We start from the raw sequence: 19,756 nt of genomic DNA on the forward strand, positions 1-19,756 counted from the left end.
AAGCGCATTAACCACTTGGCCACCATCCCTGCTGCAGTGATGTCTAGGGGCAATTCAAACTGTTTCGTGCTGTTTTGCCATAATTTGACCAAATTCGCACTATGTGTGAAGGGTCCCTTAACATAAGGTATTTGGTCCCATGATGGTTTTCAAAGTTAGCTGAAAAGCTAATCTGCTCACGAATAAGTTAGCGTCGGTAATTAGGGGTTAGCAGATCTGTGCCTACCACTGGCTATAACTGCATGAAACAATCATTGACAATAACCCCTCTTCCTACCATCTTCTTACATACGGTTACTTGCACATTTACTTGGTTTCACTGCACTTTATATGTATGTATTTTTAATTGTTGTAATGTGTATTTTATTATGTAACTTATTTATTTTACATGTACCTAGTGCATTTGCAATCTTAATTCTGTTGTTCTGCAACATTTTAATGACAAAGAAGTCAGTTAATGAAGTTAGACTGATACCATATTTTGGTCTCCACTTCACCATCATGTCAGGCAAGATGAAAAAATCTTTACTGCTGCACCGTTCACACTCCACAATCCTACATTTCGTGTTCAATAAATGAAGGCGTTTGCAACCTGGGTGGCAAGATTTTACAGTAAATCGAGCAATTGCATCCAATAAACTCATGAATTCTGTATTCAGGTTATTTATGAGATTGTTCACTGAGTGACCGTGTTTAGAAACAAAGTCCAAAATTTCAGCTAATGTGCCACAAAATTCCATTACAGTTGAGGAACAAATGTGATGTGTCAATATCCAGTCTCATCGGACAGGATACTGATGCTACAAACCTAATGAGGGAATGATCTGACACAACAGAGAGAGGCTACATGATAAAGATGATTGATGATGAGAAGATAATACTATAATAATAAATTATTAAATAAACTAAAACTCGTGTCAGTGATCAGTTTATTGATCTGTTTTCTGATCTGTGCTACCGGCAGTTAGGACTCATTTTGGTCAAATAGGAGGTAAGATGAAGGCTGGTTTTGACGCGTTTCTCCCGTTGACGTCTGTTGCAGAACCACACTCTCACCACCTCCTTCTCCAGATGGAGGCCTTTAGCCATCCGGGCTATTTCCTGTGAGGACGGCTTACTTTTATCCATGAAGCTTCGCTCTAAAGCCTCTTTAGCTCCCAGGCTGCAGTGAGAAACAAGAGCAAGAGGGCGGAAGGTGAAATATTTGGCACTAAAAGTGATTGTACGACGGTCATGTTACCTTATGATTTACCTGATGGTGGTTCTTCTTTTCCTCTTCCGCTCGTTTATCCCCATTTTCTCATTGTATAAAGCTGCAAGAAATGCAAAACACATTTTTACTGAGATGTTTTTTGGGGGTAAACAGCCAGTATCACCCTCAAAAACTAGAGGTGTGCGATACCAGGAATTTTGGTATTGATCCGATACCAAGTAAATACAGGCCCAGTATCACCGATATCGATACTGATACTTTTTTATATTTAAGCTTCATAGATCCAAAGGATCCAAAAGACCTAGGATAGAATTTCACCAAACAATGTACGTTGTTGGGAAGGTGTCGTGACACGGACCCACAACAGAGGGCGTTAATGAACGGACAATGGATAAGCCAAAAAGTAACAATTTAATGTTGTGAATCACACAACGAAAGATAGACAATGACAGAGAATGTGGATCGTCAATCATACACAAGGTGACGTGTGGGCAGGCTCGAAGATAGAAGACGTCCGGCCAGTGAAGAGCCGGATCCCACACAGCTTCCACCGCCAACGGATCTGAAGTACACCGGAGCCGCCAAGCCCTGCGCCCCAGGTGGCCACTGTCTTCAGCAGTCAGACCCGGTACTGCTGAATGGTAGCTGATTTCTCGGCGGGTAGGTGGGGTTGCAGTCCGGCTTTTATGGAGGATGTGGTTGATGAGTGACAGCTGGTGTTGATGATGTGTGACAGCTGTCACTCCCAGTAGGTCCGACGCCCTCTCGTGCTTGGAGCCCGCACTCCAAGCAGGGCGCCATCTGGTGGTGGTGGGCCAGCAGTACCTCCTCTTCAGCGGCCCACACAACATACGTGACAACAAAATACTTTATCATCACAATCAACATTTTTGTTTAAAAATATCACTCAGCACAACTTAAAACAAAATCTCCTGAGGTAGAGGGCTGACAAACCACAATACAAGGGTGCGCTGCTCCATGTTGTGTGACACAGCGCAGCGCTGCTCTTACAGACAGAGAGTAGACTGTGATGAATCTGCGTGCGCAGCAGTCAGTGTGTGCAGGAGAAAAAAAGCTTGAGTATCGATCTTTTTACACGAGGATCGTTCAATATCAATACCAGCATTGGTATCGATATTATTGATATTACGATCGATCCGCCCACCTCTATCAAAAACCATCATTCAAGTCAAACTGCACTCTTCATTCACATCAGATATCCAGATTATCTTTAGATTCCTGATCCAACTGTGTGTCTGATTGTGACTCACCGCCTGCCTGCTCAGCTTCTTCCAACCACTTAGCCAGAATGGCCTTGAGTTTGCAGGCATTTTTAAAACTCAGCTGCAGGTTTTCAAAACGGCAGATCGTCGTCTGACTGAACTCTGAGCCGTGCACTGCTGCTAGAGCCTCGCCTACGTTAGTCTGGGTGTAGCCTGCAGGAGAAAGGAGGCAGAAATAGAATAGTTTTCAAATAAACAGCATGCAGAAGTGCAAATACAAACACACGCTGTGGATGATACAGTATAGAACTGATGAAATGCAGCAAATATAATGTTTCTTCTTCATCTTGTTTTCAGCCCCGCCAATTTGTTAACATCATAACTCAAAAACAAATTCTTACATCTCGTATTTCTCCAAATTAAAAGCGCCAATGAGGATAAACATTCAAATTTGGTGAACTTTGGCACACCAGATGTAGCCAAAAAGCAATTTGATTTCTTATGTAAAATCACAGTTATTCTTAACACAGTTCACTTGCAGTTTCTTGCCACAGTGTGGACAGCTCAGCCTCACATTTTTTTTCGTGCCCCGCCACTAAAAGCACCCGATTTTCGTGACAGGGTTTTTTTTTATTTTTATTTTGGTATTTATAATCTTCTCCTTCTCCTAACTCTAATCATAACTATAGCCTAAGTGTCTACCCTCCCCTAACCCTAACCATAACACCCCCAGACTCAGTTCTTAAGTTTTTGTAAATTATGGATGTGTTGGAAGGTGTGGAAATGTAAGAAATTTTTACATGTGAGAAGTTTCTGTGTAGGCTCTCAGCTGTCCAGGTGGTTTCCATAGTAGAGAAGCTTGAATATTCGACTGGACTGGGTTGCTTGACGCGAGGACGTTTCGCTTCAAATCGCAGAAGCTTCCTCAGCTAAATTTCTTGCTCTGGAAGTCTGACTTCTGTCTGACTCTTGTAGAGAAGAATAAAACAGAAGCCAACAAAAGCTGGAGTTTTAAACCTAACCAGACCCCTCCTACTGAGAGGCAGACTGCTATAGGCTAGTGACTAAACAATAGCTCTAATTAGCAACTATTGTGCTCTAGTTAGCACACCTAATTACAGGACAGCTGTCCCTCTAATGATGGGATGGACGCCTTTCTGATGGCTCCCTTGATGATGTGAATGACTCATTACCATGAACAAAAGACTGAAACTGCTTTGACCTGAGTACCCCATTGTAAACAGGGGATAAAGTGTGTCTCCCCGGTTAAGGCTGGGTTTCAAACGTTTCACAAAGAATGCCTCCTTGACCCCTCTCTCAAACCATTTCTTCTCTCTGGCTAATATTTTAACTTCCTTGTCCTCAAACGTGTGGTTAGTGTCTTTAAGGTGGAGATGAACCGCAGACTGAGGTCCATCGGCGCCCTCTCTGCGGTGCTGGTATAGCCTTTTGTGTAAGGGTTGCTTCGTTTGACCTATGTAGTTAGTGTTTGTTACAGTTTTCCTGACATCTGATAGAATACACTACATTGCTCTGTTTGTAACTAGGGATCATGTCCTTAGGGTGAACTAATTTCTGTCTCAAGGTATTAACCGGTTTAAAGTAAACTGGGATTTTGTGCTCAGCACAAAATATTATTCAAGCTTCTCTACGATACTCTGACTGCAGCTCTTGAGAAGCTGAGTGACGAATCTGACTGGGTTTGTAATGGTCAAGACTAAGCTTTAGGCTTTCAGTGACTTCCTGGACTGAGCCATCAGAAATGTTTCTGTACGCAGTGAAGGACTCAAAGTTGTAGACATTTACTCACATTCGTTAAGCTTGGGAGTGGCATTCTTGTCTCTGGGTCCTTTGAGATTGAGGGACATTTGGGAATTAGTCGAGAGGGATGAAGTCCAGAGACTGACTTGGAGGGTTATGGTTAGATTTAGGGGAGGGGACAGACTTGAACTATGGTTATGGTTAGAGTTAAGAGAAAAGGGAGGAATGTAAATAGCAAAATGAAAAAAAAAAAATGTCATGAAAATGGGGCGCTTTTTTGTAACGGGGCACAAAACAAAAAACAAACATGATACTGGGCTGCAACACCATGACAATGAAAAAACTCATCCTGGACTCGGGGGGGAAAAGCAGCAGAGAACTAGCTCCACTGTTCATAAACGGGGACTGTGTGGAGAGGGTTCACACATTTAAGTTTCTAGGAACTATCATCTTGAATAATGGTTTTGAGCTACTTGGTCTACTGCCACGGTGACCCGACACGGACAAGCAGTGAACAATGAATGCATGAATGAATTTCTCTTTCTGATTATTGATTCTGAAGAGCTTATAAAGTCATAAGGTTGCTGGACAGATGTTTGGTGATGTTGGTATCACCGTGAATGATGGTCCAAGTGTTTGGATCCTGGTGCTTCCTGTTTCCCTGTATGGTTATGAGATGTGGGCTCACCAGTTATCTAATGTGATGACTCAATGTCTTTTGCACTCTGTCCACTGGAATGACTTAGTGTCAAACGTAGGGGCACTTAGAGAGGCTCAGATGGGAGTATCACTTGCATTGTGAGGGAATGCCATTAGTGTTGAGGACCCCATCAGCTAGAGAAGAGAAGACCAAGGGGACGTTTTCACCTGGCTGTGGTAGACAGATGATTACCTTCAAGAGATGGGGATGCACCAGATTTCCGCCTGAATTGTTGGCATCCAGGACTCAAGGTGGTTCCCTTACCTGACCTGAATACCTGTCTGCCACCTACTGGATGTGTCTGGGATTGTTGCAGGGAATAATTTTGTCATCAAATGCATGAAAGAAATTCAAAGCAGGTGTGGTTGAAGTTACATATAGTTTGAAATGAGCTGGTCACTTTCTTTCATTATCAAAGTCTAGGTCTGGTGGCCACCAAGACCAATGCTTATTACTTAAAAGAAATAATTATTTAGTTTTTACAAAACTTAGTGAAAAGATTGGAATTCAATTAGGTTAAAATGTACAATTTTTTTGCCTGCATTTTTAGAGGCAGAAGCATGTGTTCTTCCACTGTGGTTGGTATTAAAAATGCTCACCAAGTTTGATCCTACGTATTTTAAAGTCATTGGCAAAACGTTCGAGCTCTCGTATCTGTGGAGAGTCCATTGCGGGGATGTCCTCTGGGTCCCGCATGCTCTTTCTGTGCAGATCAGTTTTTATTTCTCCAACACCAGGGACCTCATCAGATGAGAGGATTGCCGGTGGCAGTGAGGAAAAGCCATGGCTTATTGCACAAGAGCTGGTACTAAGACCATGGTCTGGGAACTTGTACAGGCAAGGAGTAAGAGACCCTAGACAAAGAAAGAGAGAGAGAGAAAGGAGGATTAGCTGTATCAGGACACAAGGGAAACACTTAAGAATGGTGCTTCTGTGCACTTGGTATTCCCATCTATACATCCTGAAAGCTGTTATTTTGACAGTCAATGAAAGGTTGGTGTGCTCCAGTGAGAAACAGCAACTCAGATCTACTGAACAGAACAGAATAAAAGCTGCTGTACTCTGGAAATTAAGATGAGAAGAGACCAAATCCAAAGCTTTGACGCTACCTGATGCGGAAAAATGACTGGAGTTGATATCCCTTCTCCACAATTTTTGTTATTATCAGTGTTAAAATGTTTCTAGCGATAGTTTGCAGGATATACAACCCCTGGCAAAAATTATGGAATCACCGGCCTCGGAGGATGTTCATTCAGTTGTTTAATTTTGTAGAAAAAAAAGCAGATCACAGACATGACATAAAACTAAAGTCATTTCAAATGGCAACTTTCTGGCTTTAAGAAACACTATAAGAAATCAAGAAAAAAAATTGTGGCAGTCAGTAACGGTTACTTTTTTAGACCAAGCAGAGGGAAAAAAATATGGACTCACTCAATTCTGAGGAATAAATTATGGAATCACCCTGTAAATTTTCATCCCCAAAACTAACACCTGCATCAAATCAGATCTGCTCATTAGTCTGCATCTAAAAAGGAGTGATCACACCTTGGAGAGCTGTTGCACCAAGTGGACTGACATGAATCATGGCTCCAACACGAGAGATGTCAATTGAAACAAAGGAGAGGATTATCAAACTCTTAAAAGAGGGTAAATCATCACGCGATGTTGCAAAAGATGTTGGTGGTTCACAGTCAGCTGTGTCTAAACTCTGGACCAAATACAAACAACATGGGAAGGTTGTTAAAGGCAAACATACTGGTAGACCAAGGAAGACATCAAAGTGTCAAGACAGAAAACTTAAAGCAATATGTCTCAAAAATTGAAAATGCACAACAAAACAAATCAGGAACGAATGGGAGGAAACTGGAGTCAACGTCTGTGACCGAACTGTAAGAAACTGCCTAAAGGAAATGGGATTTACATACAGAAAAGCTAAATGAAAGCCATCATTAACACCTAAATAGAAAAAAACAAGGTTACAATGGGCTAAGGAAAAGCAATCGTGGACTGTGGATGACTGGATGAAAGTCATATTCAGTGATGAATCTTGAATCTGCATTGGGCAAGGTGATGATGCTGGAACTTTTGTTTGGTGCCGTTCCAATGAGATTTATAAAGATGACTGCCTGAAGACAACATGTAAATTTCCACAGTCATTGATGATATGGGGCTGCATGTCAGGTAAAGGCACTGGGGAGATGGCTGTCATTACATCATCAATAAATGCACAAGTTTACGTTGATAGTTTGGACACTTTTCTTATCCCATCAATTGAAAGGATGTTTGGGGATGATGAAATCATTTTTCAAGATGATAATGCACTTGCCATAGAGCAAAAACTGTGAAAACATTCCTTGCAAAAAGACACATAGGGTCAATGTCATGGCCTGCAAATAGTCCGGATCTTAATCCAATTGAAAATCTTTGGTGGAAGTTGAAGAAAATTGTCCATGACAAGGCTCCAACCTGCAAAGCTGATCTGGCAACAGCAATCAGAGAAAGTTGGAGCCAGATTGATGAAGAGTACTGTTTGTCGCTCATTAAGTCCATGCCTCAGAGACTGCAAGCTGTTATAAAAGCCAGAGGTGGTGCAACAAAATACTAGTGATGTGTTGGAGCGTTCTTTTGTTTTTCATGATTCCATAATTTTTTCCTCAGAATTGAGTGAGTCCATATTTTTTTCCCTCTGCTTGGTCTAAAAAAGTAACCGTTACTGACTGCCACAATTTTTTTTTCCTGATTTCTTATAGTGTTTCTTAAAGCCAGAAAGTTGCTATTTGAAATGACTTTAGTTTTGTGTCATGTCTGTGATCTGCTTTTTTCTACAAAATTAAACAACTGAATGAACATCCTCCGAGGCCGGTGATTCCATAATTTTTTGCCAGGGGTTGTAGAAGTGTTTATTAGCATAAATGGAATATAGCTATCATAACCATCTGTGCATTAGTCTGTGATACCAGAAATACCCGTTGGTTAGAATGCTTAATGCAAAAGACAATAAGAAAGCTGCAGTGACTGTAAAATATCAGAGAATGTTTTAAGAAGACTGTAACCATGGGTGCTGCCATTGTCTGGGAAAATAACAGGTAATGTTCTGGAACACAAATGATTATTTGACATAATTGTAAAAGGTTAATACAATTTTTTTTATTCTTTTTAGAAATATATATATATATATTTCTGATTGCCAAAACTTGTAAATATTGTGCTGTGCACATTATAAATGTTGGTTTAAGACATCATCTTAATCAGTGTTTGATGGACGGGCCAACATGAGAAGAGAAATAATGTTGGAAATAGTTAGCAAAGTTGTCATTGTTGCATCACAGCAAGAAGGTCTCAGGATGGCTTCCAAGCTGGTCCTTTATGTTCCAGCTGTGTTTGCGTGGGTTCCCTCCGGGTGCCTCCACTTCCTCCAACTTCCAAAGACATGCAAGTTAGATAAATTGGAGACTTTAAATTAACTGTTGGTGTGAGTGAGCATGTTCGTCTATATGTAACCCTGTGATGGACTGGCTGCCTGTCCAGTATGTACCCTGCCTCTGGGGTACTGCAAGACTGCTGCAATACACTCCATCTCCCCTTCAGAGTCAGATTCAGATTCAATTTATGATTATACCCTTGGGTAAATTTGGTTTACACTGAGTGAGTCATCTCATCTTTTAAACACACAGAGCAACACAGAACAAGACAAAATGACAACAGTGTTAAGGCTAAAAGAACAACAAGGATGGCGCCAAGATAAAATAAAAAGCAAGAAGAGTTTAAACATCAACAGGTAAAATGTCTAAAAACATGTCATAACAAGCCAAAGGATAATAAAAAAAGAAATCAGTATACATAAAGGGCTACATCTGTCTGTCTGTCTGTCTGTCCGGGATAAACTCACAAACTATAATATGTAGCCCTAAAAACTATATATATTCTGAATCCTCATGACATGGGAAACAAACTGGTACCATTTATTTAAAAGTTGAACTGAAAATTACCCCCAAAATAGCCGGCTGTGGGTATGAAAAGGCGAATTCAAATCTCCAGCCCTGTATATGTGTTGGCCATCTCTGTTTATTTAATCCCTTTCTATAGCACACTCAGCACAGCTCAGCCACAGCACACTCAGCAAAACAACACGCTTAGGCTGAGGCTGTGGGTATGACCAGGCAGATTCAAATTTCCAGCCCTGTATACGTGTTGGCCATCTCTGTTTATTTAATCCCTTTCTTCAGCTACTTTATGTTCTCAACTGTTAAGCACCTGACTGTCCTGTACAAACCAGTTTGCCTTCCTGTCTGAATAAATTCATTTTATGTTTGTAAAATTGCAATGTAAAAACAACACCACTACCTCAGTTTTGATTCACTGATATTTACATTTACTGTTATCTACCTTTTGTGTGTAATTTTGTTATAAATTTGATTGCAAAACAAAGTCTGCATGAAGGACTTCAAATGTGTTTGTCTTTTAACCAAGTATTTCCACTTAGTTAATGGGCTAAAGTTTGTCCAGCAGAACTTTAAGAGGTGGACTCCCCAAACTATTATATTTATAAGACATCAGCATTACAAAAACAAATGTTGGGCAATTGTTTTGATTAAAATGACTGCCATTTGGCATATGTCTAAAACAGGTTAACCCAGGCAGTGCCGGGTACCCCAGCTAGTAAATTAATTAATTAATTAATTAAATAAAAATGTGCTGTTCATAAAAAACAAGGTAAAAGAAACTATACTAAAATAAATACATCAATTATATTTAAGTTTCTGTTACTTGTTAACAGCACTGATGGCTGCTGGTACAAAGCTGTTTTTATAGTGTTTGGTTTTACAAGCTGGTACCCGAAACCTCCGACCTGAGGGGAGCAGCTGAAACTCACCATGAAGAGGGTGGGAGTCATCTCTCAGAATCGACAATTCACCATTAATTGGAATACGTTGACATAGAAAATGAATGAATGATTTTTTTTTTTTTTTTTTGGTGACCCCTTGTTGACTATTTGCAAGAAAACATCTGATGATCATACCTTAGTAGTTTAGCTACGTGAAGAGGGTCACATCCTTCTTTAAAGGCCTTTTATAGTTTTTGACTTTTCAATGTCTGTTAAATCCAACCCAGTCTCACGCCAGTTCATGAAAAAACAAAACAAAACAAAAAAACAAACAAAAAGCTGATTAAATCTCTTAATTTTTTTTTTTTTGGCCCATTTTGTGGGAGGCAAAGAAGCTGCCTAATAATTATGCACACCATGATGTTGTTGGTCTTTCAGATGGCCCTGCTTTGTTGAGGATTACCACAGAAGCGCCAGTGCAGATCCATATTGGGAATTGGCACAAGTTTTATGCCCTTTCCTGACACAACTCCAATTTTCTTTTCTTTTCATACTTAGCTTTTGAGATGTGACAGGATCAGGAGTACACCTCATTACACAAGTACATGTTACCTGAAAATGCTTAATTCCAATAAGCATTCAGGCTGATATAGTTTGGAGTTGGAAATATGTATAGAAATGATGATACGGTGAGAATACTCACTTGCCCTTAATAATTGAGCATGCAGCATATTCTTATGTCACATGTAGAACCTTACCAGCAAATATTTGATTTGGTTAGAATTGGTTAAGGAACAAATCAGTTTAAAGGTGGAATTAAAAATGGGAAACTTTAAAATGACAATTTTGCTCACGAATGAACCGACTGGAAAAGGTTTGGCACCTGGTTTTGGATTAATATGACAGAGGAGTGAGTGCCCCTCCAGTTTAACGCACCACATTAACACTTCCTGTCAAATCACTTGTTTTTGGCCTCTGAGTTGTTGCGCTCACTTGTGATTCTGAGTGCCCCGTTCACATTCATATATTAAGCTCATATGCATTATTTGTACAATGAACAACGCCAACAAGTGAACATTTGAACATTCAAAATGTGCCGCCCTTTTAACAGGTAAACTGTTGAAACAAATTGGACAGAGCATAACTGACCACTTATCCGTAGTGTTTATAGTATTACCTCAGATGGGTTAATGACTAAAATGACTGGAAAACTTCTTGCAATGCATAAAATAAACTTAAAAATTGAAAATTCATATCATGGTCATTGTAACTATGTTACATCTGATCATATGTAACAAATCTGGATCAAACAATGTTCAGTACCAGATATGCAAGAGCCAACAGAAGTTAAATACAGGTACAATACCTGAAATAACAGCAATATTTCATTTTAATTGCCAACAGTATGAAAATTGCTGCGTAATCAGCAATGCAACACTCCCCTCTTGTGTTGGCAGCATTGTAGTGCAGTGCTGTCTTTGATGCATTTTTAATTGTAAGACCCTTTGGCTGCTCCCTTGTTTTCACTTGGGTCGCCATAGCAGATCTGCATGTTGAATTGGCACAAGTTTTACGCCGATGCCCTTGCTGACACAACTCCACATTACATAGAGAAATGTAGCAGGGGTGGGGTTTGAACCGGGAACCCAAAACCAAACACACAAACCACTTGGCTTTACACCTCAGATGACAAATAAGACAATAAGCCCTAAATCTAAAATTAACATGGTGTTTTATCACATCATTGTCCAGTTTGTGTCACATTTCCAGCACTCAGTGTTGTGGTTTCTCTCACAGTAGATCAGCTCATGGTATTTCACATGAGCTCCATCAGGATTCTGTTGGGTTCTACAGGCTTGGCCTGGGTCACTGATGTTTATGCCTGTCTGCTCAGTTGAAACAGCCTGCCTTACCCTTTGGCCCGCTGTCTAATTTGCAGATTATTTTCTGCACAGCCTGGAAAACTTCACTAAAATAAGAAAAGCTTTGTCTGAAACACTGACTGAATGAACACTGACTAAATACTGCTGTGGAGCGTGTCTATAGAAGCATTAAAAATTGAGTGATAGATGTAGTCATAACAGCGCTCATATATCCTTTCTTCCTCAAACACATCATGACATTAAACAAAATACTTCTTTACCACTGATGGAATCAGTGATTTGTTTTTGGTCTGAGTGTGTGATTCAGATTTCTGTTCTTGTCTTCCTATGTTTGTCAATTAAAATCATTCATTCATTTATTTTCTATACCTGCTTATTCCAGTCAAGGGTCACGGGGGTGCTGGAGCCTATTCTGGCAGTCACGTGGGACAGAAGCCTTTGGGCCCTATCTTGAAGCGGTATAGCATAGTGCACATGCTTTTAGGGTGTGTCCAACTTTACATTGCTATTTGCTTGGTGCATTGCTGCTGTTATTATTATTACTTGTGCGGTGTCCGTAGGAAGTTTGTATTCCTATAGAAAATTGGGAGCTAAAAAATTAAATTAAGAAAAGACCATCAACAGATCAATACTGCATAATAAAGCCAAATACCACCACCAGACCAACTGAATTCTAAATAGTGTTGTGAAATGCCAGCACCAGAATGCAGCACTTTCAAATGCCACCAGTTGTAATATAAACAATAACCAGTGAATATACCTGTGCAGTATTCCCATTGTAGCCAAGTGCTTGCTCACAGGGGGTCGTTTTGACCGTTGGGGTTTTACATAATTATTGTATGGCCTTGCCTTGCAATGTGAAGCGCCTTGGGGCAACTGTTTGTTGTGATTTGGCACTATATAAAAAAATTGATTGATTGATTGAGTGAGTATTTAGCACAGTGCTTTAATTTTCACTCAAAATATTTTATTTTACAAACTATATCTCTTCATTTTCAAATGGTTTATCTATTGAAGAGTACAAATTGAAGGAAATCAATTGTAAGGCCTGAAATATGTTTCTGTTGGAAGTATTTTAGCCATAAGGTCGAGTGAAAAGACTTACTTGAAATACTTGAAAGACGCCTGATTTATCGGGAGGATTTGGTACTGCTATAACAGATTGATGCAGAAGGTGGCAGCAATGCAACAATAAGGATGTCAGCTGCCATTAAATGCCATAGAAGAAGAAAGAGTACATTTGAGTTGTACCACATGGTCACGTTCTGAGAGGAGCACGTTTAGTGTCAAAATAAAGCCATTTTATAAAATTATTTATTTATTTTAAGTTAGCGGTTTTATATGACGAAATAAATGTAACATGGAAATAAATTTTGACGGAAATCCATATACAAATGGAGGTTTTGCAGGACAAAGACACCACGGAAGGCCATCTTGGAAGTACTAATGTTACAATGTCAAAATAAAGGTTTTGGAAATTAATCCCCCAAATTTTCATCATAAAGGATGCACATCATCATGCCATGCGTAAGCCATATCCAAAAGCTGAGGTTGATCTGACAAACAGTCAGAGAGATATGCGAGCCACATACCCACACACAGGCATTTCTCGTAGATCTGTCGTACATAGATTATTATTATTATTAGCAGTAGCAGCATACGACTGATACTGTTTTCTAATTTGGAATATCAGCACTTTATGCAATATTTGAAATTACGTACATTTAAAAGATTTCATGCCAATGTGTGCAGAATAGTGTTTTCTAACAAATGTATCACATGTATAAATAAATTATATTGAATTGAAGTTAGCATGTGTGGCACAGTGGCATAGTGGTTAGCACTGTTGCCTCACAACAAAGATGTTCTTGGATCACTTCCCAGCTGGGCCTTTCTGTGTGGAGTTTGCCTGTCTTGTGGTTTCCGTCCAGGTGTGCTGGCTTCCTCCCACTTCCAAACATATGCTGGTTAGGTGAATTGGAATATTTAATAAAAAAAAAAAAATCACCATGTTTTTCTGTCGATATGTGGCCCTGTGATAGACTGGTGTCTTGTCCAGGGTGTATCTTGCTCCTCACCCTATGACTGCTGGGATACCCCCCCTACCCATGACTCTTAATTGGAGTAAGTGGTATAGAAAACAAATGAATGAACTTACCATAAAAATTTCATATAACATGAAATGAAGTGGCACATGTTTAAAAAAAAAAAAAACCCCGTGATTTAACTTTTAATGTATTTAGTGAATTGAGGTTTTTAATATCAATGCTACATAATTTTTGGAACCAAATGATATGGTGACCACAATCGTAGCAGGCACTCATGTGCACAGTGTGCTTATGATTTGTTCATTTTTACTGTATTTGAGCAGTCTATGAACTTTCTCTATTATTTTACTTACCTACTCATATTTTGGTCTCATTTGGATGAAAATACACTCTTCTGAAATATCACTGGTTAATGTGCAAATAACAAGATTGAACCTTGAAAATCACCAAGTTTAAAAATACTCTGAACTGAGATATACTGTAGGTGGCATAGTAGTAATAGTTGTAGTAGTGGTAGCGGTAATATTAGTAGTAATACTAGTAGTAATAGTCATCATAACTGTAATAGCCTTATTTGTTGTTTTCAATTCCAATTCCATTCTGTTTATATGAGCTGAGACCTGAGCAGAGTTTTGTTAATTTTTATTTGATTTACTGATATCCAGGTTGGGTCCCTTCGATTGTCTTGAGATTGTGTGTCAACGTCTCTCAGCCCATTAACACCAAAGTGGGCCCGGGTGGATTATATCAGGCTTGTTCTCCGCTCAGGACAGAATTATGGTGTCTGAGGTGAGGAGGAGATTATAAAAGGAGACTGTAAAGTACAAAGTGCCGGGGAAAGTAGAAGTTTAAAATGAGTTCTTCTTATCCTTCTGACACGTGCAGGGTTTTTTTTTCTTGTTATAAATGATTTGTGCACAATTCTCCTGTTCAGTGTGAATGTTCTGCTATTGCAATTTTGGGATGTCAAAGTCAGTAATATTTGCATCAGGTATAGTTATCCTCAGGTTCCTTTTGGGTTTGGTTCTGTCAGGATTGGGGTTTTGTTTTCTGTTTTTGGTTTGGTTTTGTTGAGTCTCTTGCTGGGGTTTTCCCTGTTGGGGTCTGTCTGTCCCTTTTCCTCTTGTCTTTCCCTGCTGCCTTTTGGTGGTGGGTGTTTCCCTCTCTCTCCGGTTACATCCTCTTTCTGGTTCGTTCCATGCACACCTGTTCCTTATCAGCACCTCATCACCTGGGTGTATTTAAGCTCCTCAGTTCTCCTTGTTCTTCGCCAGATTGATGTGCCCTGTGCCTTCTTTCCAGCTCTGTTTTTGTATTCTCGACCTGCTAGCCTCAAGTGTGTTACGACTACCTGCCTATATCCTCGACCACGCTTTCTGCTTGATGATTCTGTTTTTGTTACTCTTGTCGGACTGCTTCACTAGATCCAGTTTACTGTTTTAGTAAACTGCTTTTACCTACAAAGCCAGTTGTGAGAGTCCTGCAATTGCGTCCAGCCGAATCCGACTACTAGAACTGATAGGTTCCCCTCAAGTTGTTTCTTTTACAAGCATCAAATAAAATAAGTCAAAACTGTGAAATAAGTTTTAGTTATAAGCACCCATAAAGCGACTTTTGCTGTTCAAAGCAAGACCGCAATAAGCTGCAGTATCTCCTAAAATAGTTCAGTTTAACTAATACACATAACTAATAACAATAATAATAAATTAATAATACAATAATGCAGTCTTTCCAATAGTTAATACAATTCCAGCAATAACCACTTTATTTGTGCAACTTTGTGATGACAAAGATGGTTGACAGCTTGAAATTTTGGTCATTCTCCTCATGAAAAAAAAAAAAAAAAATCCCTACAAAAACAAACAAGTACTTTTCAGAAACAAGTAGTTAGTGTATCTGTGATTCTAATAATTCCAGATTAATCATTGAAATTGGACATTCCCCAGTTCTTCCTCCAAGCCTGATGAATCCTCCAACGCCTTCACAAGATGCCCCCATATGTTGCGTCCAACAATCTTCATATCTCTTTACTAAACATTAGTGGAGGTATCCGGCCTTGCCCATGCAAAGAAGAAATAAGCCAGTAATTAAAAAGTGGACGCTAATTATTTTACTGGCCAATTTTGCAGAAGTTCACCGAGAACCAATTTAGTTTACAAATTAACACAACCCAACTTTAATCACCATGTGCTTAGGTTTTTTTTCAGTGCCCTGTAGTTACTAAGTTTTTTCTTGGCAAAAGCAGGCACTATTTGAGTGCTATAGTTTTATTTATAGCCTAAAACCACCACGCTGATGCACTAGTAGAGGACCTAGCTGAGACGTGTGCGCACCTTTTAGGAGAGGATAACTCAACCATTCTAAACTAATATGACCCCAATGAACAACTTGGGATATGTGCCAAAATCTCTATCTGGGACAAACTGCCTGAAAATGACCACGCCCTTTTTCGTTCCCAGCATTACTTCAAATACAGCTGTATTTTCTAAACTGCAGAAGCTATAGATTTTCCAAGGCATTCAAAATGTTCAGCATGACCAATACCTATTTGGTATTGGTCATTTCTATTTTGATATTTTAAGAGAAAATAAAATTAATATTTACAACATTTTATTTTCAGTCATACTGTTATCAATGGAATATTGATTTGAAGTGAAAAATACAAAACAAAACTTGTTTCTTTAGCAGAGAGCAGTATCTAGAGATCTGTTTTAAAGATTATCAGGGAAATTTCTAAACATGTACATGTTGTATGTTGATGTACCATCCCTGGTTCTCAAGACCAGAAATCTAAGTGGATCTACTCTCCTCTTTTCTACTCTTCTATTTTACTCTTCCTTTTTAGATATTTATATATACACCTTAGTATACTAGCATAGTTCCACCTTAGAATTGGAATATAATATATAAGATATACCTACTGAATTTTCATGTACATTTGGAATACCTTGGAAAATCTATAGCTGTGGTAGTTTAGAAAATACAGCTGGATTTGAAGTAACTCTCTAGACAAAAAAGGGCATGGTCATTTCCAGGCTGTTCCAGGCTGAAATTTTGGCAAATATCCCAAGTTGTTCATTTGGGTCATATTAGTCTAGAACAGTTGAGTTATCTTGTACTAAATGACATGTATACATGTCTAAGTTAGGTGATTCCAATGGTGTGCTTAAATTTTATTTCTGCATCCTGTAGTTCCAAACTTATTCTCTTTCCAAGCAACTGACCAATACCTACCTTTTATATAGAGAGATTTATTTTTGCACATTGCACTTGGGCTGATTCTGCTTAGGGCATTAGTGTCTGCAGCAATGATTAGATTATGATCTTTTGGCCATTTCAAGATGGCCGCTGACCTGCCAGTGGTGCCATAAAATGTTAACTTCTCATACAGGATTTGACACATTTCCCACACTACGCCCATTTATATTACACTTCTCCTGTAGTAAGACTTGGTGCACACAAGGGGGATTATCAATAACCAAGCCCATAAAGTGCATGTCCAAACAACCACTAAAATGTAGTTGGTGTACAAACCCACACTTCCCGAATATGTGTGCTGCATGGACACCTACTGCAGCCTGCTGTAATAAGGCATGATTCACCAGATGATTCACTGCTCCGTTGTGGAGAAAATAAATTAATTCTCACACACTGTTCTGCTGAGCCACGATAAGGTGTGCTTGAAATATTTTCTGACAAGCAAACTTGCAAATTTAGCAAAATTGGAGTGTGTGAGGTAGAAAAGCGCCTTTAAAGTATGAATTTAAAAATTTCGTGTCGAAAATCTGCCTTTGACTAATTTAACATGCCAAGAAACTTCCTCAACACTGAGCATAATCAAGTCTGAAATTGATTTGAGCTGGTAGGAGACATAATTTTAAATGTTCAACAGGTGGCCAGCAGATAAATGGATTATCATTATGTGTGTGTGTGTGTGTGTGTGTGTGTGTGTGTGTGTGTGTGTGTGTGTGTGTGTGTGTGTGTGTGTGTGTGTGTGTGTGTGTGTGTGTGTGAGTGAGTGCGAGCGTGTCTGATCATTACCTTGTAGTGGGTTTGCACCACTCACCATGTTTGGGTGAGGGACACTGCATGTCTGCAGGATGCGAGTCTGAGAAATACTTGCAGAAAGCATCTCCTGAGCTACAGAGACAAGAGTGAGACAGACAGAGAGAACATTCAGAATATCTATTAGGTGCCCTCTGTACAGTTTCTTCAATCACGGCCACAAAGGAACGTCCTCATCCAGACATATTTTTTGAAGTACTCCCTGCTTGTATCTAAAATAAAGGACTGAGTACCCTCCACCCCCACAGTCTGCAGGCATCCAAACCTCACCAAAAAATGTATAATTTCATAATATTATTGATAATAACTTATTATAATTCATTACCCAATTCCCCATGGTTCATTCAAAGGGGAATTTTTTTTATGTCTTTTTTAATAAGATTTTGTTCTCCTGTAATTGTGTTATTAGGTTGTTATTCATGGCCCCTTCATATATAGTGCGAAGTTTTGTCGACGTCTGGTCGATTACAGCAAAACAGTTCGAAATTAGCGCACCACAAAACATTGCGTCGACAGGCAGGTGTGCACAAACTCTAGCACCGGACACCGCGCCGGTGTCCATTGAGCAGGAACAGTGCCAGGCCCAGCACATGGCGTCGCTTATATGGTGTAAATAAAAAATATAAACCAGCTGGTACCTGTTGAACCACATTGCGCTGCTTATGTGGTATAAAAAAAAAAAACAGCTGGTACCTGTTGAACCATATTGTGCCTCTTATGTGGCATAAATAAAAAGTATAGAAACCAGCCGGTACATGTGGAACCACATTGCACCACTTATGTCATATAAATAAAAAAAATAAAAACCAGCCGGTACCTGTGGAATCATATCACGCTGCTTATGTGGTATAAATAAAAAAAAAAATAGAACAACACACCACCCACTGGACACGAACCTGCACCTTTCAAAAGCTCTGATTGCCAGTCAGCGACTTTAGCACTAAGCTACGGAGCTGTACTTTGAAAGCTGTGGGAATCTGCCTCATATCAGGAAGGACATGGAAATATTACAAAATAAATAAATAAATAAATAAAATCACACACCATATAAAAACAACGCATTTATCAAGCGAGCATTACAAGCATGATCCGTTCAGTTCCTCTGTAAACGAGCCATGGTCACAGACATACAGTTATGAAATGACATGAATGAGAAGCAGTTCACTCGTCTCATTCAGTCCACATCTGCTGGCACATCTCCAACTGGCCGTGCGTGCGTCTTGTGGATGGCATGCCACAGGACACCGCATCATGTGGAACAGAGCTCACGTGGGTGACGTGACAGTGAGATCACCTGCTGCGTCTTCTGATCTGACGTTCCGTTTCAACCTGGGAGCAGCCTGCACATATGCACACCGTGCGCGCGCTCGCTCACTGCAGCACGTAACCACAGTGATATATGTTTTTATTTATGTCTACTTGATAACAGCAAACAGACACACTGGCATCACAGTGGGCAGTTGTTTGTCCATGTCTGTCCAAACACAGTACGTGGTGTCCAGATCCACAGATTTCCACAGCTGCTTCAGTGGAAGGACACACCTCCTGTCATCTCAGCGCGCACACCAAAGCCAAACTCGTGTGGGACTTAGAAAATGTGTGGCCAGTCGCACTCTTGGCACGACAAGACTGCAGACGATCACTTTCGTACTCGCAGAGAAATTTGTCTAAGTGCCACGCAAGCGTTGTTAGATGTTCGTGAGTGTCACCTGGAATTTGTCCGGCACCTGCCACGAGAGGGTGCAATGGGTTCGCACAGCGCACACTTTGTCTTTCAGACGCTTGTGTGTGCAAATAGTTACTGTATAGCAACAGGTGTACGAGGTGTTGGAGACAGGGACGACATTACACGGTTTGCACATGATTCCTTTGTCATGCGCACTAAGTGTGCACCTCGTACTCTGTGTGAAGGGGCCTGAATAGCAGCTGTTATTCTGCTGTGCTGTTTTCTAAAACCAGACTGATATGGAGATAAAATACTATTTCTATCTAAAAATTCTTTAAGTTGTTTGCTAAAAATACATAGTAATTTAGATAT

The 19,756-nt window shown here is 39.8% G+C and overlaps 1 protein-coding gene across 1 annotated transcript in view; it reads right to left on the reverse strand.

Moving 5' to 3' along the window:
* Positions 1 to 912: 912 nt before the first annotated feature.
* Positions 913 to 19,756, reverse strand: part of pou1f1 (POU class 1 homeobox 1) — a 36,957-nt gene continuing 18,113 nt past the window's right edge. The window contains exons 3-7 of the mRNA XM_034187244.1: positions 17,695 to 17,793; positions 5,497 to 5,751; positions 2,485 to 2,649; positions 1,253 to 1,313; positions 913 to 1,162 (exon numbers count right to left, since the gene is read on the reverse strand). Coding sequence (XP_034043135.1) covers positions 955 to 1,162; positions 1,253 to 1,313; positions 2,485 to 2,649; positions 5,497 to 5,751; positions 17,695 to 17,793 — 788 coding nt within the window. The 3' untranslated portion in view covers positions 913 to 954. The remainder of the gene's footprint in view (positions 1,163 to 1,252; positions 1,314 to 2,484; positions 2,650 to 5,496; positions 5,752 to 17,694; positions 17,794 to 19,756) is intronic.

Source organism: Thalassophryne amazonica, chromosome 14 (assembly GCF_902500255.1).
Source record: "Thalassophryne amazonica chromosome 14, fThaAma1.1, whole genome shotgun sequence".
In the NCBI taxonomy this organism is placed as follows: Eukaryota; Metazoa; Chordata; class Actinopteri; order Batrachoidiformes; family Batrachoididae; genus Thalassophryne; species Thalassophryne amazonica.